Source organism: Larus michahellis, chromosome 8 (genome assembly GCF_964199755.1).
Source record: "Larus michahellis chromosome 8, bLarMic1.1, whole genome shotgun sequence".
NCBI classification, from domain to species: domain Eukaryota; kingdom Metazoa; phylum Chordata; class Aves; order Charadriiformes; family Laridae; genus Larus; species Larus michahellis.
The window spans coordinates 33,462,146-33,489,726 of record NC_133903.1 but is presented as its reverse complement, the minus strand read 5'-3'; the positions used below and the strand labels follow the sequence as shown (position 1 = coordinate 33,489,726).

Below are 27,581 nucleotides of genomic sequence, written 5' to 3'. Positions count from 1 at the left end.
TAGCGCCAGGTAACAGTCTTTGCTTGCTAAATCTCTCTATAGCATTATAGACAAAATTATAGACAATGGTATTAGAATTCAACCTCGGTTAAAAAAAAAAAAAAAGTAATAAAGTACAATTCCCCACACTTTACCTCCTCACCATTGTTTCTTCAGCCTCTGCACCAGAGAAAAATCAACAAACTTTTTTCAATTGATTTCTCACCCCATTTCATCAGATAAAATGCAATGAATGAATGTGATACTGAAGTAACGCCGTTCATAAACGCCGTTGTTCCAGCGGTATGAGCCGAAAGAAGCGCACTTAACAGCCCGTTTCCTACAGCGACTCTACCGCGGCGCGGCTCTGCTTTCTCCTTCTTTGTGGGGAAGGGAGCGGCGCTGCTGTTGTGAAAACTCCCCCTCCGGCGGCACTGCGTTCCGCCCGGGCGGCTCAGGGATCACCTGCACTTGCGCTGCTCTTGTTACCCGACCCGCCGCCGCCCCAGCCGGCTGTAGGGGTGGCGCAGCGGGGCCCGCCAGGTGCGCGGCGGCGCCGCCGCCATCTCCGCTTACAGGCCGGTAACCCGACCGCGGTGCCCGTGTGGGCGGTGCCGTTCCCCGGCGGGGCGGCAGGGCTGGCCCGCAGGTGCTGCGGCGGCCGGGCACCTCCCTCCTCCCCCGCCCCGCGCCTCAAGGGGTGCCCCGCCCACCGCCTTGGCCCCGCCCCTCCCTCCCCATTGGTCCGTATGAACGATGCGGCCTTCCGGCGGCGGGGCGGAGCGTGCGCAGAGCCGTTGGCCGCTCCCCCCACCTCCCCCTCACCGCGGGGAGGGCGGCGATTGGTGGGTTCGAAGAGCGGCTGCGCGTGGGAGGGGCGGGCGGGGCGCGCGCCGCCCCCGCCGTGGCCGAGCGCTCTGGGAAACCGGCTCCTTCTCAGGGGGCGCGCGCCGGCCCCCTCAGCCCGCGGCCGCGCCGGCAGCGCAGGTAAGGCGCCGCCCCGGGGCGGGATGGGGCGGTGGGGAGCCCGGGCGGCCGGTGCGGAACCGGGGCGGGGGTCGCGTCGGTGAGCGCTGGGTGTCGGGAAGGGGGTGTGTGGGGGGCTTTGCGGCGGTCCGCCGCCGTGCCGCAGGGGGACGCCTGGCCCAGGTGGGACCGCCGGGTCCCGCCGCCGTCTGTCAGCACCTGCTCCCGTGGCGGGGTGGCTCCGAGCGCAGCTGCGGCGGCAGCGCCTGCTCCTCCGGTCCCGGCTTCGCAAGGCTGCAGCGAGCGGCCTTTATTGCAGAGCTGCTTCCGAGCGGCCTGATGTGGTGGCGAATAAACCTGCCGTACAGCCAGCTCTGGAAGGCTGCTGTTTGTGTCTTGAGTCCGGAGTTTGGAGTTTTACGTGGTACTTCTGGCAGTCGTTGAGCTCACTTCTTTGGAAGCAAAAACAAGACATGCCTATCCAACCTTTATTGGTTGTATATCGTTGAGGGGTCACCCTTCCTTCTCTAAAGTGAATTAGTGACAAGGCATTACCTCAGCTACCTTTAATCGGTTGCGTTGTGCTTAACAGGATAGGTAAAGGATGATAAGTAGTAAATAAAATTTTAAGGGGGTGACTGAAACGGGCTATTGATATAACAGGAACTAGTAGACTGCAAACGTATGGCGAAGAGTGTACAGGGAACAAGCTCTAAACTCTTTATGAGTTTGAGATAGGTATTGCGTTGTGGCATATCTAAACTCAAATTGTACCATACCTAGTCTTATTTATCTACTAGACCATAGCTTTTACAACTGTAGTTCCTCCCCTTCTTTTGCTTATTCAGTTTTTGAATGGAGGAGCATATTTAATCAGGAATTATTTAATCAGGAATTCTTTATCCCTTTATTGACCTGGTTGCAAATACAAATTGTACCCCACCTTGAAGTTGTGGCCTTTCTTTTGTGTTACATGCTTTTTCAGCCCAGTGTGCCGTCCCTGTTAGATTCTTGACAGCGGGCTGCAGGGTGCGTGCATCCTGGGTTGCCATGGAGAGCTGCGCAACCATCTCAGAATTTAGAAGAACATGCTGAGTCTTGCATCTCAAAAAGAGCAGTTGAGAGATTCCAGTCCCTCCTTAAATTTTGTCTGAAAGCTTTATACCTTTTGTTTAAGTCATAATTTTATTAAAGCTGAAAATACCAGCAAAAAGGTCATCCTCACAGTGCAGTCCTTTTAAATTCTTTGCTTATATATTTTTATTGTGTGTTTAAACTGATTTGTAGGCCTGTACCAGTGTTCCTTCTTACTAGTTCCATTAATGGTTACCTAGACCTCTGAACTGTGGTTTTGCATCCCTCTTTGGCGGGAAGGACTTTATACTTTCAGTAACTTCCCTGTAAAGCTGAGACAAAATGTACCTGAGACTTAAGACAGCTTTATTGGACTAGAAGAAACCTATGTGTGTCTTCTCTGTTACTTTATTTAAAATGCTGTTATTAAATGCTCTTGTAACTCTTTCAGGCAGCTTAAAACGACTTTGGATTGTACATTCCTGCTTCTCTTGCTGGAGAATTGCTTCAGGACTTGATGATTAGGTTAAAGTAACTTTTGAAAAGGCATTGATAGGCATTTTATTGTTTTGTTCTTGTGTTCTCATTGTCACTTGGCTTAAATTGTTTTTTCTTTTCTGGTTTTTTTTTTTTTTTTTTTTTTGAGGCATTTAGAGATAACATCTTTCTTCTCTTTGACTTTCTTTTGGTAGTCAGCAAGCCAGTCTCTTCTAGTATTAATGTTGAGTAAAAACATTGCAAAAAATATAGAACACCTGTTCATTTTGACATTTTGCAGAGGAGAACAACACAATTTTGGAAATGAGTCTTACCTCTTACATCTTGTCAGGGTGGGAATTTATTTTTGTTTTGCTAGAACTGTTTCTAATGTCAATTCTCAGCCTTTTTTTGTCAATGAATGACAGCAAACCAATTTTCTAAACCAGTGTTCTTCACATCCCCATGTGCAATATGATTTGGAGAGCAGATTGGCTCCCTATTAGTTAGGAAGGAAAAGTTTTAGTAAGAAATGGTTGGTTTTTTTCCCCAAAATAGATTCTATCTGTCCGTAGTTTTAACTATTGAACGTGTGAGGAGTCTTCCTTGTTTTACACAGTTTTTCTGGATTCTTCTATTTTGCTTAAAACAGGGTCATTTTTATTTTCTTATAGTTTTGTGGTTTTTAAAATTTAATAGCAAAGATATTTGTACTTTCCTCTTTTTGTCATTCAGTTTTTTTGTAGCAGTTGTGCAGTCAGTTTCACTTTCCACAACTTAGTTGTTCCTGTCCAGATCTGGTAACTGTGGTCTTGGTTTTAGTAGTCTTTAAGGTTAACGTCGTAAATTGTTTATATTTAAGAAGTAAGTACTGATCTTATGACTTTGTGAAAGATTAACCTTTCACAAGGTTATAGCAAAACCTATAACAAAAATAGAAACATTGCTATTACTTTTCCTGTGAATGAAAGAATAGAAGGATACCAGGTGAAGTAAAAAAACCCTTAACTTTTATTTAGGCATTTAATCTTAAGTCAGCTTAATGATCATATCAGAAAAATAAAGTACTATTTTTGTGGAAGACCATAACATTAGGAATATAAAATACAGGAAAAATAGAAGTGGAAAAACTGACAAGAGATGGTCTGAAACTTAGGTAGTATTGAACAGTATTGAACAGGTGCTTAATGTTAAGCTGCCTCTTGGGACTCAAATTTGGCAACGTTTGAAGAACATGGTTCTTGTTTGTATGATAAAACTTTTGTGTTTTATAAACCTTTTACTAATATGAAGGAAAAACTTCCATGTAGCTGAGCTACAGGGAAAACAAACTACACATAATCTACCAAGAAGCTTTTCTAAATCTTTTTTATTTCTTCAGCATTTCTATTTACTACCTTTTTTTCTGCCATCATTATGCTGTCATACAGTTATGAATTTTGTTCCTTGCATGCAACACTTTGGAGTCTGTACCTTACTTAGCGACCATTGGTTTGTTAGAGGAGAGGATGCGCTATTGTGACCAATAGTATTTGTGTGATAATGTGTATACGTAGTGGATAAATCCGTGGGCAGTAGGGGCAAAATGGAGCCCAGTTCAGTATTTATCACACAGACTAAAAGAAATGCATTGACTGGCTTCTGAATAGATTTGCGTCTGCATCTCAAATTTACAACTTGGCACCTCAACAAATACTACTTTTTTCCTCGAATCTATGTAAGTGATGTGCCATAAATAAACCGTACCGGTGTCTGTAGGAAGCAAACAATAAGAAGAAACAACACGTGTTCTTGTCACTATAGTATGTGTTCATTGTGCGCTTTTACAGTTTTTACAGGTTGTAGCTGCATGTTTTCATCTGCAGACTCATAATTGAGAAGGCAGTTAACGCTTGCTGTTAATACTTGAGAATTGAGGGGCACAGGTGATGCACCAAGCAATGCTGCTGACAGTAAAACTATCACGGATCATTTCAGTTGTGTACTACACGTTCTAGAAGAGCTACATCTGCTCTTTGCAGGATGAAAACTTGCTGGAGTGGTAATGAGTTCTTTATGCTGAATGCCCACTTAATCTCTGAATGAGCATCACAGTGTGAAATAGGAAATTTGATACAGCAGTTGTATTGCCTCACTTAAATTGCTGTAGTGTTTTACTGCCTGTGATTCTACGGATTTTTTTTTTTTTTAATTTATGAAATCTTAAGATTTATTTTCCCCCTTTCTCTGCAAGGTGTTCGTGCAATCTGTCTTCTTTCTTTTACTTACCAGGATCTCTTTTTAAGAGGTGTTATAGGTCAAGAAGTAGCTGAGCTAAGTGGAACATTCTATTGGAAAGATTTGCGATCAACTTGCTCTATCAGCTTAAGGACAAATAGTCAAAATTTTGTGCTAAACTTTTCCAATCTGTTGTTCTTTCACATCGTATAACATGCTCCATTTCCCAAATTGAAGGTACTTGAGTAAATGTCTTGTTGGCTGGGAGAGGCCTGAGATCTAGTATATGTTAATTTGCATGATGAAATTGTCCCTATTTAGCAGAAGGAGCAATGTTCAAATTTGTGTTCAGAACTTGGTAACAAAACTCTTACTGATTTTGCAGTAATATGATTTAAACTTATGCTAAGAATAAAAGGATCACAAGTTATTACTTTGTTGTGAACTGTCACTGAAGTCTGTTGTGGCATTTAAGCAGTTTAAAATTGCAAATCTCATCTCCAATTGTGGTATGGTTGGAAAGAAGGCAGTGCAGTATTTGTTTTCAGTCTACAAATAACAGTATGTAAAATCTTAGAACTCATTCTGATAAAAAAATAAATATGAAGGAATCCTAATACCTTAATGTATCAAATATGTGAAAAATTATCAGCTATTCTGACTTTGCTCTTTTTTTTTTAAGGCAAAGAGAGAATGTTATTCTGTCTTCTCATATCTGAAATCTTAATCTTGTTGCATTTAATTCTCAGTTGCCTGATTAGTTTTATTATGGGGATATTAGTTACATTCTGCTGGCACTTTGTGTTCTCTTCCTTTCTTATTTTGTCATAGTGTGGGATTGCCTTACTTCAGGATTTAAATAGATGGCTTACATAAACTATCTGCAGGAATATCCTTATAATAAAAATACTTGTGGTTACTTGTGTTAGCTACACCCAGTTCTTTAACTTGTAGACTAGACAGTAATTACGTACATTAAGTAGCAACCTGATTTCCAGCTAAATACTGATTCTCCTAGAAAAAGGACGTTCTGTTCTGGAAAGGTACTCTGTGATAGAGGCACTGAGAGGTCCACATTTGCATCATTGAACACTGATTGATACTTAATACACTCACATATCAGTTTAATATCTGCATTTCTTGCTTCGTTGTGTTACTCAGTGGAAGTATGCGTGCTAGCTGGTTTTTTGGTTTTGTCTACAATCATTCTAAAACTGTAAGTCACTATATGGCCTGCATCATTGCCAGATGCCTTAAATATTTCTATTTACGAACCTATGCTGTACCTTAACTATGTCTAATAGGGTACCTTTGCATTTACTGAGTTGGCCTGGAACTATGGCGGTACTCTGAATATACCAGCAATGAGGATTAAGTTTCTGGCCTCTATTTCTGCCCGTAATTATTCCATTTTAAGGAATGTATTTACATTTCAATCTGATTGCTGGGTGAAAATAGGGTGTTCAGTGTGAGTAGAGGTAGCAGATTCTGTCCAGAAATTTGAATGTTCCTTAACTGAAAGTGTTAAATTTTTCTTTAGTTTTTGGTATGATATATGTTTCTCTTGTTGCATAGCGTGTATGCAGTTTTTATCTGCTGCTTGGGTATTTTGTATGAAAGGAAAAGAAAATAACCCTTAAGAACGCGGGCGAGCTGCTTTCTGACTCAGAGAAGGAAGATGCTTCTGGATTCAGTTACCATGATTGTTTGGAATAATTTTTTTATGATCTGGCATAAATAACTTGTGTCATTAAGACTGCTTGTGTTTTAAGGTTGATAATTGTGAGTAATATGGAAAATGATGCTAGGTAATGCTTACTTGTTAAAGGAGGTGTTTGCACAACCCTTTAACAACAGAGGGGAAAAATGAACAAAAAGGGTACAGAGTTTAAAAGGCTTGTCATGTTGCAGACCTTTAGCATTACTTAAAGCCCCAAATGCTCTATTAAGCTACATAATCCACAAACAGAAAGGAAAAAACCTCCTCTTAATATACAGAATAAGTGGAAAGTATATACAGGGCATGCAAAAATGCTCCTAGGCTTTTGTTTGCCCTTGACAGAATGTTGTATAAGCCAGGGCATCTAGTCTGCTGTGCCAAAAAGAGATGCAAGTGGAGGCAGAATCAAGAGGAATTAGCCTACGTGAAAGGGCACTGAGGAAACGAACCTTCTCTTACCTGTATTTAGAACTCACTGTGCAGCAAGGTCAATTGGGTTTAGGTAACCAAAGGAATAAAGGAAACCACAAACAAACAATGTTTTTAGAAATAGAGTAATAAATTAAATATCTCCACTGTTACCATGTCTGTCATAGTCCAGGACCATATTAGCAATTAAATAATAAATGTTTTACTCTGGTCTGGAGCTGTGTTCTTCTAGAGTCAACTGTGGATGCGGTGAGATCCTCACTTCGTTGTAAGCAAAATTTGTCTCAGAAATGCTCGTCACCTATTAGGTTGTGGGGGGGGGTTTTGTGTTTGGTTTTTTTTTTTTTTTTAAAGATCATGTCAAGATTTAGAAGGATCTTATTGCTAGGATCTTTTTAAAGCTAATTTAAAAATATAAATAGAATTTAATATACTAGTATGATTTATAATTATGTATTTAATCTTGTAAAGTAGTTGTGGGGTTTTATGCAATATTTTCATTATGTTGTTTCACATAGTTATTAATATTTTCAATAAAATTCTTTTACAGTCCTACTTTGTACTCCTTTGGACTGTTCTGGGCATACCTGTGCTCCTTTGCCATTAGGGGGTTTCTCCTCCTGCAATCATATTGATGAGTAAATTAAAATAAATTGAAGAGTAAATTAAAATACTTGTATAAAAACCCTTTTATTCTATTCGGGTAAATGCAGTAGTAGAAACAAATTGGGGAGAGAAATGAGAACAGCATCAGTTGGATCACTCAGGAGCGTGTGACAGATAATGATAGTATTTGTGTGATTTTGCATTTAGCAATTTTAATTTTTTGAGGGGACGTGTCACGAGTGTCATAGCTCCTATTATTAGTATTTTTCTACTCTTTTATAACCTCTGTGCTTCTGTTGACTCTCTGAAAAGAGTGTTTGTTATACTGAAGTAATTAAGTCTTGGGCATTAACTGGCTAAGAAGGGGGGTGAAATAATTTCATACATAATGGGGTCTGTCATTCTTGTCTGCCAGTCCGGCCCAAATCACAACAATACCTCACTATAGTAATTCTGTTCTTTTGATTCATAAAAGGTAGTTAGCGATGCATTGACCAGTTCTGGTGATAAATGCCTGTATAGCCTTATGCTGTCAGTTACAATTTTTTGATTCTCTTTCCAGCAAGGAGCTGATGGTTTCATATATAAGAGATAGCTCTGTCTATGTGGTTTGAGGAAAGGAGAGGAAACTTCATATTCCTTCTTCTATGAGTCTGCTATAAGTGAAATTCCAGGTTTGCGGAGCAGGGGGTTGGTAGGTGTTCTATTTTGTTGAAAGAACATCACATGTGGCACAAACCTGATACAATACCCACCCCTTCCACCCATGTTAGGATTGTCTGCAATATTCAGTAATGTGTCTTAGTTTAACATGGGCCCATATTATAAGTCAGCATAGTAAATATAATTGGGGTGCAGGAGGGAGCACCTGAATCAAGAACATTAGACAGTGGTATTAATTTATTTGCAGCTTGTCTGATGAGTCTGACAGCATAGGATGTGTTAGGCTTGGTCTTTCCTGTGCTCCATAGTCATTACAAGCTCTGCAGAATCTGCTTTATCGGACTCACACCTAGGAGGAGTGTCTGAGGTAATTGTTTATGAACCTCAGCTTTCCTGTTCTGTCCTTTAGATGCAACCTGTTAATGTCTGATGTGCACTGACTGCACTTGGATTGTATGCTGGAAAGTACGCTTGCATGCTGCTAAGACAGTCCTTTAAAAGAAGCCCTGTGGTTCATTCTGGGGGTATTTCAGTATTTATTGGTATTTATATTCTGGCAGTATTTCAGAGCAGGTATTGCTCCATGTCATCATTGACCCTGAATAAAACCTCAAATTTTTGTCAGTGAAGGTGGTTTCTATGTGCTGTCAGCTAATCAGCCGTTGAACTTCTGTCAAAAGTGGTGCAGAGAGGAGTTTAAAAATAAGCTTCCAAGGGTAACCACACTGGTCATAGTACAGTGTTTCTTATACTTGTATTGTACTGTGCTCAAGGTTTGGAAAAAATGGCTTTTTCCCAACCTGGCACACAGTTATTTTAAGGTTCCTTAGCAGTGAAATATTTATTACTACAGAAATGCTAATGATGATGCTGTTTACTATGTAAATACAATATTAAACTTGATATAGAATTTTAAGGGGCTTTTTTGCTTATTTTAGGCTTAGTTGCTGATTCAGGTGAATTTTAAAAATGTCCTTGGACAGCATTGAAGACTAAAATTATGGTTTGTCTAGCTCTGAGTGTTCCTTGTTGTACTAGTTGTGTTTATATGCTGTTTTGTATTTTGAAGGTCTGGAGCCAAGCTAATCTCCATTTTTCGGTAATAGAATTGTCAGTATATTTTTGTTGTTGTTTAGTCTGTTTCCTTTCTCCATAGGATATGCAAAGCTCTGTTTTGTTTTTAGATAATCCAGTTCAAGCTTCTTTTCCTTTTTTTTCCCCCATGCTGTAACCTCTTCCCAAAAGGAAATCCAAACTTATTTCACTGTTGGGGAAATTTGCCTTAATGTTGAAACAACAAATCTCTGTAGCTGTTTTTTTCTAAGGAAATATGATTTGTGCAATTAGTCTACTGCTATCTGTACTTTCCTCCAGGAGCTTTTGAATCTCCGTCAGTGACGACTTCATTTGGCAGATGCTCTGTTCCTATAGCTTTGTGAAAAATAGCAGATGGGTAGAGAAGGCATTACTTGATTGTCTCCTTTAGGGAAAAGCAGAAAGAATTGAACTGAACAGAATAGCATTCTGTTTGTCAGCCCCCAAGTGACCAGTCAGCCTACGTCAGCCAGTCAGCCATGTAACTGTAGATAAAGCAATGCAATACTTCTGATCATCTGACAAACTCCAAAAAGTAAGGTATGGGTTGAGGGAAGAAGACAATGAAGCTGCAGAAATCTACAGTTTTAAGGAGATACAGGGGAAAAAAACATTTCCCTCTCCACCATATTGTGATTATTGGCTCTATATACTGCTAATAAATAGCAGTATCAGCTTTCTGTTGCTTGCTGATTCATGGAAATGTGGTACTCTATCAAAAGTTAAAATGAAGGGATCTATCATAGACATTCAGTGTAATGAAGAACTGGAAACTGGTTAAAGTGCTTGTCTACCATTGTGGTAAAATTCATAGTATGTAATCAAATCTTTTCTGAAATGGAAATTGCCTTAAAACATGAAACACTTGTCTTGAAGTTGTAATACCTAGGACAATTAGCTTGCATAACAGGCTTTTGAGAAGGAAATTATAGCTATTTTTTTATTGCTGTCAGTGACTTGAAATGTACTGATCAGAATTGAAGATGGGGGTGTCTTGGTTTCTTCCATAATTTTTCTTGAGAGTGAGCGAGCCTCATTCAAGTCTTAGCCCACACATATATATATATATCAGTGATTCAGTTCGGTGATGTTAATGGAAGGTTGAGGTGTACTTTCTTTGAATATCAGCCATTAGGCCTTCATTCCCTTTCTGAGAACACTGATAATAATTTTATGACAAATACTGAAGCAAACATGATGGGGTTTCATGTTTTAAAGCACTGTTGTGTGGAATTACTTTCAGTTTGTAACATTACTATTTTATGTTTTTTTTTTTTTTATTTCATTGTAAAATATGTAGAAATTAACCTAATAGATTTTGTGCAATTTCAGAGAATGAAGTTAAAAGTAGTTTCATAGAATTTAGTAAGGAATTCAGTCTTAAAACCTCGCGCAAACCCCAAGCTTCTGTATCGCTTCTATGTAAATCTGTGGTATAATAGAAAATAATAAAAAGAGACTTTTTGACAGTGATAAGTACATTTTCTTGATAAAGGACTGAATTGAGGCAAAGTTACCTTTTTACTGATGGTTTAATTGAAGATCCTTTAGCTGTCTATAGACGAGGTGAATGAGCCCTAACTATGGCTCACCATTTTCTCCAAATAAGGGTTGATAAAGTTCATATTTTGTCTAATACGGGATATAAACTTGGTGCTACATTTGATTGCTTAACCTCTGCCTTGCTTTATTTGATTTTTTTGGAGGTGGTGTTGGTTTTGGTATCATACCATTGTGTAATTAGTAACACCAGTTTAATTTTCCGCTTCTGAAGAAGGCCCAGTCTTTTTTCTGTGTACTTTTTTCTGTGACTTTGAAATTGCAAAAAAGCTGGGATTTCCTGCATTTGGGAGCTGGCATAGTAAAATTGTGCATATTAAAGTTGTGTATACAACTTCTGTTTTCTATTTATGCTTTCCTGAAGGGCAGTTCTGTAGTGTGGATATGGGTTTTGCATTGTTTAAAGGTGTGGAGGGAATAAACTTAAAGCAGCAGCTTTGCATTAATACAGATTTTTTTCCTAGTAAGCACCAAGTGCTTTTTTCATGCTACATGAAGTTTTAATTAAAAATGCAAGTTTAGGAGAAAGCCCGTTTCACTGTTAGATATGCCGATAGAGTAGACCTTTTCCCGATCTCTGTAAATTCACTAGGCTTTTCTGCTGAAGTACTGTGTCCTCTGAGTCAATCTCAAGTTGATCACCAGCTGGAGAAAGGCTTGGTTACACAGAGAGTTTCTGAAGAGTTGAGATGCACCAGTTGAAAGAGCAAGGCTTAGTTTGCTATAGTGTAATCCTCCCAAGGCCGGTTTACACCTGAGAGATACTGTCTGTGGAAATGTTCATTGATTTCCACCTCCTGAATTTTGAATCCACTTCTCTAATTAATATGCTTTAAGTTTGCTTACTGATTACATGTTGGCATGGCTGAAGGTATAACTTGACATCCTAATGAGTTACAGGTGAAGGACGTGAGCTATGAAGACCAGGCCCAGTAATTTTTGTTGGATCTGTGACCATGATGTGTTGGCCAACTTGGGCGTCTGTATCACCCTCCCAAGACCAGGAATGTGCTGCATGGCCAGTAAGGAGGGAAGAAAGCAGGAGTAGTGGTTCTAGCTGGTGGGAGATGGTGGCATCGGTCAGCAGATGAGGTTAAGTAGGAGGACAGAAGTGTAGCTCAGATAAAACAAAGTTATAAACAGCTGATGTGAAATGTACTTCTAAATATAACTGATATTTAAATAAATGCCGTCATTTTGATGTACTTTTAAATATAACTGGTGTTTTATTAAGTTTGGCTTTTTATTTTTAAAATAAAGCTTCTTAAACCAAATTATTCAGTTAATTACAATTACAGCATAAATATACAAACACATTACCAGTCATTATTTCATGATCCATGCCAGTTGCCAAAGTGCACACTTTTTATTTTGTGGCATGTAGTAATTTGCATGAGTGTATCCATCTGTGGAAGAGAACTTGCAGTGACCTTGCATTTGCTGAGCACCGGGAATGCTCATGGATGATTGCTGTAGAGTGGGCGGCTTACAGCTATCTGCTTGTATGAGTTATCTGATTTGAGGTTCGGACAAACTTCCGGAGAGTAAATACCTGTAACACAGTCTTCCCAATATGTGGGTTGCAATGGTATTGTAAACTGTATGTGTCACACTTTGTAATTGCAAAAATATACCCACACCCACTTGTTGATGCCAAATAATTCTAATGGTGAGCATGGAAGGGCAAAGTAGTTGTTTGACTGGAAGAATGTGGATGGTCTGTTTGAGGGATGCTGTCAAGGTAGAGTATGATGGGAAACATGAATCTTCACAGCTGGTACTTGATAAAGCTAATGAGAGGAAAAGGCATGGCCTACATAGACAATTAAAAATAGAGGGTCGCATTTTCTTCTGGTGACAGCTTTAAATCTGAGCTCTGCTCTTGTCTTTTGACATCTCTGCAGTCTCTTGATGAAATATGCATTTGTGAATTACACAACTATATGTTTACTTGCAAAGGAAGGTAATATTAGTACTGAGCAATAAATACATCAACTTCTCTACTAAAAATAAGCTTAAAAGTGGGTAAAGTTTTGAATACAGTGTTTCTTTTCTGTTAATCTTTTCTCTGCTAGCCCAAACATGTCTAACTTCTCAGTGCTGGCTGCTGCAATCCCTTTGAAGTAGAATTTGGAGCTCATATGACAATGTTGCAGCATTTTGGAATGTGAAGCCAGCGTAAAAAAAACCCCAAACCAAAACCTCAATCCCCCATCACTCCTCACTTTTCTTTTGGGAGCCGGGAGGGGAAGGGGGAATAGAGTGTAAACCTCTGCTGGCTTCTGTGCTCATAATGTTCTGGGTCGGATGGTCTCCAGAATGGATGATCTCCAGATGGGATTGTGTCAGCCGGCTCTGACTACTGCGGGAATTCAGCAAACTGTCAGGGTTTCAGCAGTACTGTTTACGTGTAAAGCAGTTTGTGATCTGTTTTATATTATGCCTTTCAGTCTGTAGCTTTCATCCTTTAAGCTTTTGCTTGGAATTTCATGAGGCCAAATAATACTAACAAGGGTAAACTACTTGAAGTTTCCGACAGAAAAAAAGAGAGCATTGGTTTTTATTAAACCTTCTTTGCTTTCTCACTTGCCTACAGGGATTGCCATATGTATGTAGAAGGCTTTGGCTCTGGCTTTAAGTTCTTGATTGATGCTTCCTGCTTAGTAGGAGTAGTGTTATGCTTTTAGATCAGCTGCAAATGGTTATGAGTTATTAACTGACTATGAGACTTCAAGCCAAGCATCTTGTGTTCCCTTTGCAGAAACGCAGCTGAATGGAGCTTAAAGGGCCACGCATGAAAGAACTTGAACACGTTTCTGAAGGTTTAAGATGTGTCTGACAGTGACCTCCTTACCTTACTAATAAAGAAGAGGTTTTCAACAGGAGCTTAGGATATCTTTACTCCAACTTATTAATATACTAACTGGAATGGTGGTGTGACAACAATTCTCCGTAGTACTTACCCTACTACAGAACAGTATTATTTTCTCTACTGATAATGCAACTCAATGGAGGAAAGTAATGTTTTGATAAGCATGCGTGAAGATCGTTCCTTTCATGTGCGATACAGGTAAGATTGTATTAATTTTAGTATGGATGAATAAGTGCTGTTAACAATAGGAAATTAAACAAGTTACAACGAATAGTTTGGTATCTCTGTTACTAGCATTACTGAAACAGAAAGCTAAAATAACTTTTTTTCTTTGCTTTTCTCAATTTTTGAACTATGAAAATTCACTTTTGTTATATAGTAGGTTATATTAGTATAATTGCATGATTGTATAGTATTGGAACTGTGTTGGTTGCAGAATAGTACACGACTGTCTGTATTTCTTTTTATTTCCGATAGCGTTTTTAGCGTTTGCGCTGCATGTGCAAATTGTTCTGTCTGCTAAAGTTCTCTGTACTTGCCTCGTTATTGCTTCTATGAGTGATGAATTTTTAGGTGCGCTGTCACCCAGAGTAGTGTTTTCCTTGCTTAAAATAAAGAGATTTGATTGATAGATAGAAACTGCTTTAATACTTTGGGCTAAAAAAGTACTGTTATTGCAAGTTAAGAGGATATGTGATTTCCCTGTATCATTTTTCTTCTGAAAATCCCCTTTACAGACCTGGGGCATCACGTTAGCATTGCAGATTCCCTCTAATGAACCTGAACAACGGAAGCATTGTGTAGTGCATGGTATTTGGACGGCTGGTGTTTGGAAGGGTAAATCTTCCAGCTCATTCAATAGGAAGGGACACAGAAACACTGGAATGATTGCATTCCAGTGCAGAATGCTCCCCCCACCCTCTACTCTGGTCATTCTTGCTTTGGAGGCCTTTTCCTTGCTAGCTAACAGGAACAAAGCACTACGCTTACTTGTAAGACAGCACATGCCACGGCTTAAAATTAATCCTGAAAACATTCTGATAGTGTTAAGTTGCTGTTAGATTGGTCTTCTCTTCTGTTTCATAGAAGTACAGTCTTAGTTCTGGTTAGCAGTGCAGTCAGCAGGAGGAGCTTTTTCATGGTTAGTAAGGAGAAAATTAGCAAATAAACTGTAATTTGCTCTCTGCTCTCTTTATTTTGCTAAAATCTTTACATCGTGACTTTGACAGCAGGAATCCGTAAGTGTGTGAGCATGATGTTTCTTCCGTGCTAAGTGTTTCTGGAATCTGTCTAACTCCCAGAATTCCTGTAACATGTTTACCCACACTGTTGCTGATGCTCTTGGTCCTCCCCAGAAAACTATAGAAGGTCTTTGCTCGCTCTTTAAAAAAAGCAGGAGCTGTTCAGGGTACTATTACAGAAGTAAATGGATGAAGAAAGTGGCACGGCCAATTGTCTGGTTTAAATTGACAAGCCAACAAAAAAATTGGCAAGCACAGTCAGGGCAAAAAGTCTTCCTACCTTATGCTGTATTTCAGTACAGGCTTGAATGATACTGATTAACAATAAAAATATTAATGGCTTTATTAAACTTTTCTGTGAGAACTGTAATCTGATGAACATTTAAAAAACATAAAGGCATAATGCTTTTTACTTTTTTTTAAATATTAAACTTTTCTAAAACTTAGAGAAACTGCAGATTAATTCAGTGTATTGAACTGGAATTTTATGATGATTTAACTTAACATCTATAATTTGGAAAGATTTTATTTGGTTGTAGTTTAAAATTTAATGCAGGAAAGAATATGTCATAAATTACTGGGGGTGGTAGTTTTATTTATCGGTTGTTTAGTGACTGAAAAAAAATGCTGAAGTTAATAGGTGGGGCTAATAAGTGATCTATAGAGTAAATATTTGTAGAACTCACTTGTCTTGGCCTGCTAAATTCATACACCAAAAACTTGTAACTGCTTTGATCTTGACTGGAGCAAAAGAACCCAAAATTCAGGTGTGTGGTTTCCTTGTGTGTTTGTGTGTGTGTGCTGTTTCTAAATTTGCCATCAAACTTAGTTTGACTAAACAAAGGGTTGCTTTGGAGTGGTCCAAGTGGTATGCTTCTGCATGATCTATAGAAACTAAGAATAAGGGCAGGAGTCAGGAACGTTCTGTGATCTTTATTTTAGGATGGTGTGGTTTAGTGATTTTATGCATCTGAATTACAGAGATGTAATAGGGATTTTTTTTTGTTTGCTTCTAGGTATGTTATGTGTATCAACATGTTTCATGGCAAACTGTATGGCAGCCCCGCTCCCCCTCAATGGCAAAAAAATCCTTTTAGTGGGAATTGAACAGAATAAAACTAAATTAATTGTGTTTAAAGATTGTAGTCATTGATGAGTCTTCTTGCCGCCTTCTAGTGCCTTATTTCATACCAGTTTTCTGTTCTTTATTTCAAGATGAGAACAGCTGCAGGAATGGAGACTCCAAAATAGGAGAAAAAAAACCAGGCAGGCTAGGGTGGAGGCATACACATAGCGTTTATATTCTTACAAATATAAAGGTTCAAAAGAGAATACAAAGAAGGTCAGAGAAGAACAAGGGAAAAAAGAAAAAGAAAGGGGAGTTGGGGGGAGAGGAAGGGGAGAAAAGAGAAGGGAGCCAGACAAGATGAGAAGCTTAGAGGGACAGATAAGGATGAGGTAGTTTTACAAATGAGAAATTATTCAGGAGATGCCAACCTTTCAGAGAACAGGTCCAGGCAACTATAAACAGAATAACAAAATGAAGCCCTGTATGAGTATTTCCACAGTGATATCTGGAAGAACATTATCCTGTTTAGCAGGAACAGAATTTCATTAGGAGTACACAGATGAATGGGCCTTGTTCTCTTCCCGTCTCTGGGGACTCAATGTATCTTTTGTTTAGCCATTGCGTGTTGAATAAATAAGTAATTCAATTCAGCCCTGGGAACAGAGAAAGTAATTTCATATTCTCCTTGTAACTATTTAATGACTTCCTAAAACATTGATAACCTACCTAGCCCTGGCTAGTCTGTCAATGTGCTATTTAACCATTAGTAGTGACAGTTAAAACTCCTAAGAGGTGATGGCTTTTTAACCGGAGAACATGTATGTAAATCTTAAACAAACAAAAAAAAACCCACCAAAAACCAACCCAGTTGTGTTAATTTTCGTAACAGTTCTTTAAGTAATGGAGAAAAAAAATCCCAAAAAAACCCAAATCTCTTCTCAGTCCAGTTTTGGTACTTTATGGATAAGCCTAGCAAACTTTTAAAATAACTGAATGATTTCATAGCTCTTATATAACGTGAATAAAATATTAATGTTGGGTACAGGCAACTGGGGAAATAAATATTTCATTTTCTCTGTTATTTTCTTTTTTTTTTATAGCTTGTTTAGACTTTGAAGTTCTAGAAGGTCAGTAAGAACGGATACAAATGGAATTATGGCTTTAATTTGCTGTACAGAGTCTAGCGACTTGTTAACCCAACCTTTCTAGAGTTGCACTCAAGACTAGGCTTAAATTTTGGATTCTTTTTTACTCAAACAATTACTAATTCTCATTCTCATTTACTTCCTGTCATTCTGGTTGAATTAAAACACTGTAATAATAGCTGATTTTCACCAGCCTGGGTGTAAGCCTTGGCTTCATAGTTATTTATGTTATGTATGAAAAACCCCAAATCTTTCATTTTTCTAAGTCTGGGGTTTTTTGAGTCTGGCTTGCAAAGTCAAAAGTTCCTTGATGAAATGGTAATGCTGCCTTGGCATTTGGCAGTCTTTGGCACTCTCTGAAATTAACTGCAGTATATCAGGAAAATTACTGGTCCATAGCATTGTCTGTTATTGTGTCTTTGTGTCTTTTTAAACTGTGCCTTTTCTTCATTGATTGGGTGGCTGATGCATCACAGTTGCAAATCAAAACATGATGGGCTTTTTTAATGGGATAAATTCACTTATAGAACTGAGTCCAATATAACATTTTGACTATTATGTCACATACACATTTTGCTGAAAGCTCTTTTTAACCATTCAAGCTAAAAATCTAAAGAAACGAATGTGATTGTGTAATGGTCTAAATCTTTGCAGTAAGGAGCACCATATTTTCTCGCCGTCACTTTAATTGGACATGTCAGTTAACATGAGGTGCCCGGAGAGAACCTCTTTGGATAGGATTAAGATTACCCAATGAAGTGTTTTAGGTCTTAAACCTTCAGTTGCTGATGGTGTAATCATTTCTGTGTTGTACTTAACGGTACTTAATCATTTCTGCCTTTTTCTGTCTTACATTCAACACATGCACAATGTAATAAACACCAGGTTGTGTGTTCTAGCAAATAGGAATGCTTTAACTTCTCTGAGAAGAGTTTCCAAACCTAAAAATACTGCATGTGTTATGGATATCCAACCTGAGAAGTTGGGCCTGGGAAGAACTTCGTGCCTGAGTTGTTATTTGCTGTCTGCATCTTTACCAACTACCAAGCATACAGTATTTTTAATTGCAAAAGTTAAATATGTCTGTCATCTCGTTGTGCTTAAATTGTGGAATGTCGAAGACCAGCAGGTATGGTACTATTTTGTATTGGTGGCTTATTTTACTTATGATCCAAATTCTTCTAGTTCTGTGGAAAGTAATTGGATTTTTCAAATATATTTTCTTCTTGCTCAGAATTTAATAGAATGCATAACCTATTTTTTTCTGATTTAGAAAATAAACAAACGTAAGTACTGCAGGTATGTTAAATACTTCATCACTGTCTTGCAAAACAGCTGTCTTCTGGTGTTGCCATTAAAATAACTTTTGGAAAAGTCGACATTTGATTGTTGCTATTACTGATCTATGCATATGAAGGGAAACAGTTTTAGGAATAGAATTCTAAACGGTTTATTCTTACAACCAGGTGAAAATCGAATAATGACATAACGAGGATATCTTTAACTACACCAATGTTCTGTTTTAGAGTGCAAGCCCTTATACTTACTGTGTAATTCTTGAAGAAAAAATCAAAACAATATACGAATTTACAAAATTGATGCCCACTTTTTGGCCATATTAGCACACGCTTTTTAAACGCTTACAGAATGTCTTTTACTGAGTTTTCTTGAAAAAGATCTCCTAAAAGTAGAATGATGACATTTTTGTTAGCTTTTTAAAATGCATATGTCTTGAAAAAGCTACAGAACTGCATTGCTTCAAGATCAAGAACCTGGTCTTCTTCCTTCTCCTCCTCCTCTCCTGTACCTTCTTTGCATCTCAGAACTGGAAAGTAGGAAATGTTTGTATATAGTCATTAACGCTTATTGAAATGTTACCTTTTGTACACCTGAATTCAGAGTAGCAAAAATACATATGAATGTTTTTTGGCAGCTGCAGTTCTCTGACAACTTCTTTCTTCATTTTTCAAAATCTAATCTTCTACAAATTCTGCTATAAATTAATTCATGAGTATCTTCTTTACTGCTTGCAGTATTTTGTACTGTATAATTACACAATTATTTGCTCATAATAATAAAAAATATTCCAGTGGGTTCTGGAATGATGGCATCTCAGTTAAGTAACTTGAATTGATGTATGTTTTGTCATTAATTCAATCTAGATCTTTTTTCTTTACACTCTGAGCATTTTCATAGCAGTGCCACTATGGAAAATGATGAAATGCCAAGGAGTATTGAATTACACAGAAAACAATTTTGGGAAAAATAGTCATGGTCTTCAATACACAGGAATATTTGAATTTGGGTTTTTTTTTCCATAAGACATTTTGCAGGTAACTATGGTATCAACCTAAAAATAAAAGTGCTTACACGTGTCAAAATCAGTATTTGCCGATAATAGCTTCATTTCTAGGTCACCATTCCAGAATTTTCTACATGATGAAAACTCTGCATTTTTGAATCCTACAGGTGCTATATATGGAAAGAGCAGTGTTTGCATTTCCTCCCTGAGACTTAAAAAGAAAGAAAGAAAAAACAAGTTGAAGCTATTTGTTCTAATGTTATGTTTGCTTATCACTGTTGAAGTTGCAATTTCCATTTCAGCGTTAGTTTCTGTAACGTTACAGTACCAAGCTCATTGCTTGTACTGTGGTCCTGACAAATAGAGACACTTGGAGTAAAATAACCTCTTCAGAACTCAGGTTATTGGACAAAGTAGTACATTTAGAGTGACCTTTTTTTTTCTTTTTACTTAAATTGTGCAGGATGGAGGCTTCCTGCCTAGAGCTGGCTTTGGAAGGTGAGCGCCTGTGTAAAGCAGGAGATTGCCGAGCTGGTGTATCTTTCTTTGAAGCAGCTGTTCAGGTTGGAACTGAAGATTTAAAAACACTCAGTGCTATTTACAGCCAGTTAGGCAATGCCTATTTCTACTTGCATGAATATGCGAAGGCCTTGGAATACCATCACCATGATTTAACTCTTGCAAGGTAATCTTGTGTCTTTCTTTAACTATGTTCTCCATTTCATCCCATTTGTGTAGAAATGAGCAGCTGACTGTCATTTTTCTACCAAACCCTGCTATTAATACTGGATAATGAGCGAATGTGGTGATGGCAGAAGGCTGGGGGGTCTGGCAGGTAACTTGATTGTCCTTTAACCTGCGAGCTAATACTTGGTCTAGCACCATAATCTGACTGAGGCCATACCAGGTTTGTGGATAATTAAGTGGCTTCTTTAAATCCCTTTCTTTACCCTTTCCTGTTTCTAAAACTCAGTCTTTCTGGTTCTCCAGAACATTAAGCTGGCTCTCTTGTTTACTCATTCATGTGTGTCTGTGTAAAATTCATAATATTGTGAAATCTGAAAACCCTGTGCATTTCATGCGCTATTTATGCATCTGACTTTTAATGATTTGGTATAGATCCAATAAAAGACACGGGCACCTAACGTACTTCACCTCAATTTAGGCACAAACTTATTCTTCCCCCTGCCTTAACCTGCCCAAGCGCTGTCACCTTGTGGGAACTTGTTTTGTTGTGTTATTCCCCAGGTATCACAGGCTGAGTGGTTCAGTGCCAGTCTTTTATCTTAGTCTCACTTAGAATCTAGAAATGTAGTATTACCTCTGAGCTTTCTGGGAGACAGTATGTCTCGTAAATAATACAAGACTATGATAGTCAGGTAAAATGCAAAAACAGTTAAACCTCTCTAACGCTGGGGCTGTCTTTCTATATAATCATTAAAAATTTTCTCTTTATTCTCTTCCTAAAAGAAGTGATTTTTTTTTTTTTCACTGTTAAGTAGATGATCAATGCCATGAATATTAGCACCTGGACAAACAGCACCAACAAAATTAAACATCGGTAACCACAGATTGAACAATGTTTATGAGTGCATTATAGATATAAAATAAACTGAATATATACGCATTTACATGGTTATAATCTCTTTTCATAAATTCTTCTAATTCTTTACCATACGTGGATCATGTGTGTGGCTTCAAATAATACACTATTTACTGGGTGCTTTATTTCTGCAATTTTAGGACAATTGGAGATCTACTGGGAGAAGCTAAAGCTAGTGGGAATCTGGGCAACACCTTAAAGGTACTTGGGAATTTTGAAGAAGCTATTGTTTGTTGTCAAAGACATCTGGATATTTCCAGAGAACTTAATGATAAGGTAAGGATTGCTTAGGAATCTGGAAGTAAACTGCTAATGCGTATTTCTGAACCCTGTTGTATTGGTAATGAGTGTGCCACCATTCAGAGGGAAGCAAATACTGAATATTCAATTATTTCTTTTAGACAGTAAGAATCTGTTAGTTGTAAGATAATTGCTTGCACCTGGAAGACTGTAGATCCAGATTAATAAATATTATCCTGGTTTGTGGTTTGAGGGTTTTTCAAAAATTTATTTAATTTTAGCGATAATTGGCCTCAAAAATTATGATGTATCTTGCACCTCAAAAGGAAGTGGTATGCAAAACAATTTGATTGAGGGATGTGACTGGGTGGGTGATAAAAACATGTTCAGAATGGGCAGAGCATGTGTTGACAAGTAGTTAACAAATTTTTTTCCCATCTGTGTGTTGTACTGATAGTTGTTGTGACATGACTTTGAAGTATGAAATTTTAATGCCTTATTTTATTTTTGGTTTAGGTTGGAGAAGCAAGAGCACTGTATAATCTGGGAAATGTATATCACTCTAAAGGGAAAAATGTAGCTAGTGCTGGGACTCATGATCCAGGGGAACTTCCAGATGATGTGAAAAATGCTTTACAAAAAGCTGCAAATTATTATGAGTAAGTAGTAGCTTTAAATGTCGGGGATCGAGAGGATATCATCATCTAGTTCATTAGAATATTGGGAGATTTGTGGTGTCATGAACAACCTGTGGCACACTTCTATTCAGAACAGTGGTACCTATGAGTTTTTTCCCCTTTTAAACAAGAGAGTGGACTATTTTTTTGTTATGCCCTCATTTTTAGTGTACCTCTTATTACCTGATAAGTCCTTCCCTTATGGTAGAATCCAGTTAGTACTCTTCAAACCAGACTGAGACAACACCAGACCTCAGTATACCTATATATAACGTAGCTCTCTAACTAGAAGTGCGCACACAAGCTTGAGTAAGAATGCAGTTAAGTTCGGTATCTCACAAGAAATGTTTCCTACTCAGTGGAAGATTCATGGTTGCATAAAGGCCATTAAAATAGGCCAAAGTAGAATACCACTACCTTTTCCTTTATATAAAGATTTTTTTTAAATCATAATTTAAATGGCTGTGAGGAAAAAACCTCTTAAAAGTCACTATTCTTCCTCTTTTCATTTCCCCCAAACCAGGGAAAACCTGACAATAGTAACAGAGCTGGGTGATAGAGCAGCACAAGGACGTGCCTTTGGAAACCTGGGAAACACACACTATCTTCTGGGCAACTTCAGGAGTGCAGTTTTAGCCCATGAACAGGTACAAGAATGTGCTAGTAAGGAATTCTGTTCTAGCAAGATATCACCAGTTGCTCCTCATCTTAAGTATGTGTATTGTGTTGGATCGTGTTGCAAGGTTTTTAATGCAAGTTTTAAACCTTAATGTCAGAGCTTCAAATCTAGCTGTTCAAGCATTGTTAGCCTAAAGAACAGATATAGATGCACAGTCCAAAAACTATGAGCATGCATTTCTGTGTGCAAATGTATGTTACAAAGTACAAAATCAAGTAAATAACACTATTATTTCACATTTTTAAGCGTCTCCTAATTGCAAAAGAATTTGGTGATAGATCAGCGGAAAGAAGAGCATACAGCAATCTTGGAAATGCCTACATATTCCTGGGTGAATTTGAAACTGCTTCTGAATACTACAAGTTAGTTGAATGCTTATATATTTATACCTCTTGTATCGTTTATTTCTGTTGTGCCTGGTACTTCAGCTCACTGTAGAATAGCCATCTCCTCAACATATACTTAGAAGCATATACTTAGCTGCATTTGTTTAGGAAAAATAACATTTTTTCCCTAGTTGTTTAACTGTTCTGTTTTTTTTTTAAGGGAGTGGCAACATTAATGTTTTTTAAACTTGTTATTTTAAATAGATTCTTGTTTGCACGGTAGACATCTTTCTGCTGATAGGCATTTATTCCCCTTTATTCTAGAACCAAGCATTGCTGGCTTAGCTCTTAGCAAGTTCTGGCATGATCTGAGTACAGATCACCAGAGATACACCTGAGATGGGTATCTGTCTCAGGTATACTCACTAGCTGAGATGGGTGGTGCACGTCAACATGAATTTACATATTTAGTCTGTATTTTCAATCATTTTTCTTGTCTCTGCACCACTAAGCAGCTGCTGCTATAGCTTGGCCAGCAAGTTATAAGTGTGGCCAGCAGGTCGAGGGAGGTAATTCTGCCCCTCTGCTCTGCTCTTGTGAGACCCCACCTAAGTACTGGCTCCAGCTCTGGGGCCCCCAGCTTAAGAAGGACGTGGACCTGTTGGAGCATGTCCAGGGGAGGGCCACAAAGATGATCAGACGGCTGGAGCAGCTCTCCTGTGAAGACAGGCTGAGAGAGTTGGGGTTGTTCAGCCTGGAGAAGGCTCTGGGGAGACTTTATAGCAGCTTTCCAGTACCTAAACGGGGCCTACAGGAAGGATGGGGAGGGACTCTTTATGAGGGCAGGACAAAGGGTAATGGTTTTAAACTAAAAGAGGGAAGATTTAGATTAGATACAAGAAAGAAATTTTTTACAATGAGGATGGTGAGACACGAGCACATGTTGCCCAGAGAGGCGGTAGGAGCCCCATCCCTGGAGACATTCAAGGTCAGGTTGGACGGGGCTCTGAGCAACCTGATCTGGTTGAAGATGTCCCTGCTCATTGTATGGGGGTTGGACTAGGTGACCTTTAAAGGTCCCTTCCAACACAAACCATTCTGTAATTCTATGAAAAGATAAGCTCGGCAAAGACACAGTATAGGCGTTAGCATCGTAGTGTGGATTTCAGGGCTTACCTGTTCTTTTTGAAAAAAGAAAAAAACCCTGAATACTGCTCAGATTCTTCTCAGCACTCAAATTCATCTTACCCAGCAGGGCTGGGCTCACTTGGTGGTTATAGGTCTGTCTTGCTCTTGTTGATGGAGAATATACAGTATTTACTGTACTGCTGGTACTAAACTGTTCCAGGTGCATACAGTCGGGAAAACCACTGTAAATTATTGATGAAGCAATAAATTAAAAACAGCTGTTTGATGGATCGGTCTGCTTTCTAAGAAAGTAAATGGAAATAGATTGCAGTGGAAGGAAAAGACACTTAAAATCTTCTGAAAGCTTGCAAAATAGTAATTTACTAGTAGCTAATTTGCCAGCCTGGTGTCCTAATTTGTTTAATTTGTATAATTGATTTTTAGTTGCGCAAATATACTTTTAAAAACTTTTCCTTGCCGTGATTTTTGAGGCGACTAACCCTTTCTTCCAGGAGGACGTTACAGCTGGCTCGACAGCTTAAAGACAGAGCTGTGGAAGCACAGGCCTGCTACAGCCTCGGGAACACGTACACTTTGCTTCAAGACTATGAAAAAGCAATTGATTATCACTTGAAACACCTTGTGATTGCTCAGGAATTAAATGATAAGTAAGCCCTAAGACATTGTTTACTCTATGAATGACACTTAAACAAAATCCTGTTACCTCTAACCCTGCTGCCGTTGTATGTGACAGCTGAATTAATGTAAATCCCCTACAATGCTGGGCTCATGAAGGTACTCATAATTACACATGAAGGTACTACAGCTAATGAGTCTGAGATGAAAGATGAATGACTGTCTCTACATGCTCTTCTGTCAGCATCTTCTTTGTAAATTAAGGAAAAGAAAAGCAAATCTCTCTCTCATGACTTCATTGTAATAATTTTGCATACCTTCACAAGAATACGTCTCCTAATTTCCACAAATTAAGACTATGGGAAGGTGTTGGAAATGGGGAATAATACAGTAGAAAGTAATGCTTATTTTATAATCATGATTTCTAAGGCCCTTTTTATAATGTTGGGTACAACTAATATTTTTTACAACTTTTAAATGCACTTCTAACTGAATAAGCAGAATATATGAAGAATAGAAAGGCACGCAATCTGAGGAAAAGCAAAGTAGGTTATAAAATGTTCTGTGCTTGCAAAACTGAGTGCCTTGTGTTTGCTGTGAGCTTAAAAAGTAAAAACTTGGTTAGATTTGCTCATATTTATGGTTATACCCAGATCACATTCCTTTAAATACAATACTTCAGGTGTTGGTGTTGGAATGGTTTCTGATGATAGCCTTCGTTTTTCTTGGCACAGCAATCTCATTGTAGCAATATTATGAAAACCTGACCCCTAGTGTTCAGCAAGAAAAGGTATAATTGAAAACGTGTTTATTTTTTGCAGAATTGGTGAAGGAAGAGCATGCTGGAGTTTAGGGAATGCATACACTGCACTGGGAAATCATGACCAAGCTATGCATTTTGCAGAAAGACACTTGGAGATTTCAAGAGAGGTATGATTTTCACACTCTGCTGTTGGTTTTTGCTCTCACGGGGATTTTCTGGAGGTGTCCATGTGTGTGCTTTTGAATAATGGAATGGATTTTGAATGATTTCTGAGATCGTTGATTCCAAATCATTTCAGTCATGTCTCACTGCAGCTCCTTAGTTCTCATGCCACCTCCGATAATGTCATTGTGGAATTCAAGGTAATAGCCTAGCAGAAGTTATTTTAGGTTTTGTTATGTATATTTTAGTTTTTACATATTTCACTAAAAAGATGATTCTCTGAGTTTTCAACCAGGAAAACTTTTTCAGCCTTTTTCCCTCAGAAATCTATGGGAGAAGGTTTGCTTTATGTTTACATATGTGTGTACTTTGTTACAGTAATAGAACTGCTTATTTTATTTGCATGCAGGTAGGGGACAGAAGTGGGGAACTCACTGCTAGACTTAATCTCTCAGATCTTCAAATGGTTCTTGGATTAAGCTACAGCACAAACAACTCCATGATGTCAGAAAGCCATGTGGCAGATAACAGTCTGAATGGTATGTGCCTATTTCTGCAATACTTTCTATCTGTGAACTTCAAAAAGAATCTGTTGTTTGCATTGTTTTCTGCCTGCTGATGGTTGAGTACAGCAGGTTTGCCTTTTTTCCCCCCACCAGCAGAAGAGGGTGGTTTTTGCAGTATTGGACCCCTTCAGCTCCTTCTTTTCTGGAGGATTTACAATGTGAATCACAGATTACTGCTTGGTTTCTTTGTGTGATGTTTCTGATGGTGTCTGTCCTCCCCCATTTTTTTTTTCTTTTTAATGTGGGAGATGTATCTACTTGCGGCCAAATTACGTCTTTCCTTTTTTTCTTCCTACCATCTTAGTCACACTGGGGGTTACAGTAGAAGCCAGTTCATTCCATGTTCCTGTGTTCAAAGATGCATGGTCCTTCTCTCGTGTCCCATGAAAGCAACTTACATAGCTTAGATCAGCGTGGTTTTGAAGGCCTCTTTTACTAGCAATTATTTATTCTCTGCTGATATATTTAACTAACTAACTGCACTATTTTGGAACTCAGAATTGCTGCATCTTTGACCTTAGATACAGCTTTGAAGGTGAAACCATAATCTTAATGATAAAAAGGTGAACTTGATTCTTTTGAAGGTACCAGACCGAGAGCAGGACGCCGTCACAGTATGGAGAACATGGAACTTATGAAATTAACACCAGAAAAGGTTGGTGCTTTCCTTCTTTCTGTTCTGCCCGTGAGATTGCAATGAAATGTTTCTAAGGATTTAACTTCAACAGTTATGAATAGTCAGAAGTTTTATAAAACTTGGAAAGAACTCAGCAGAATGTTGATGCGTCATTTGTGTTCCCTTTTTAATTTAGTTGATCTTAGAGTTAGGTAAAAGCAGGTCTGACAGTTCTAACAACTAATGCTTTTGTTGTCTAGGTAGCAGCATCTTACATACATCATGGTTGCAATGGCTTGTGGAAAGCTTGCTTCATTCCCCTCACAAACACAAAAGAATGGGGTCCTGTACTGTGCATCAAACAAATTCCTTTCATCTCCTCTTTAAAAGTGACTTGAGGATGCAGCATCAAAGTGATATAGAGCAATATTTCTAAGCTTTAGCTTAGCTGCTCTGAATATTTTTTCTTTGGTTAGTCATTTTATAGGCACTTAAAATTCACATTGTGCTTTTCACTTCGTGATTTCAACCAACTTGCAAGCCATTAGGAGTTTCAACATCCATTTTGAGTAAGGATGCTATTTCAGAAAGGCTGTGAGTCACAGATAGGTAATGTAACTTCCCCCAAGGCTCAGAGAAATCTCTTGGAGCTGGGAGTTTCTGACTAAAATCCTTGTGTCGATCTTCAGATTTCCTTCAAATTCAACCTGCCTTTAAACTCTGGGCTGGCAGTTCTACGTAAATGAGTCCAGGAGCAGACTGAAATTGCC

At 38.5% G+C, this 27,581-nt stretch overlaps 1 protein-coding gene across 4 annotated transcripts in view; it reads left to right on the top strand.

The window, feature by feature from the left end:
- Window positions 1-864: 864 nt before the first annotated feature.
- The window catches only part of GPSM2 (G protein signaling modulator 2), a 31,383-nt gene continuing 4,666 nt past the window's right edge, over window positions 865-27,581 (top strand). The window contains exons 1-10 of one of the 4 annotated variants that reach the window (XM_074599364.1): window positions 865-966; window positions 19,879-20,100; window positions 21,159-21,294; window positions 21,775-21,917; window positions 22,459-22,582; window positions 22,861-22,976; window positions 24,581-24,736; window positions 25,526-25,634; window positions 26,039-26,168; window positions 26,780-26,850. In XM_074599364.1, the coding sequence (XP_074455465.1) occupies window positions 19,880-20,100; window positions 21,159-21,294; window positions 21,775-21,917; window positions 22,459-22,582; window positions 22,861-22,976; window positions 24,581-24,736; window positions 25,526-25,634; window positions 26,039-26,168; window positions 26,780-26,850 (1,206 nt within the window). In that variant the 5' untranslated portion in view covers window positions 865-966; window position 19,879. Of the gene's footprint in view, window positions 967-13,547; window positions 13,857-19,878; window positions 20,101-21,158; window positions 21,295-21,774; window positions 21,918-22,458; window positions 22,583-22,860; window positions 22,977-24,580; window positions 24,737-25,525; window positions 25,635-26,038; window positions 26,169-26,779; window positions 26,851-27,581 lie in introns of those variants that run through there. The other 3 variants (XM_074599362.1, XM_074599363.1, XM_074599361.1) reach the window with 3 other exon arrangements.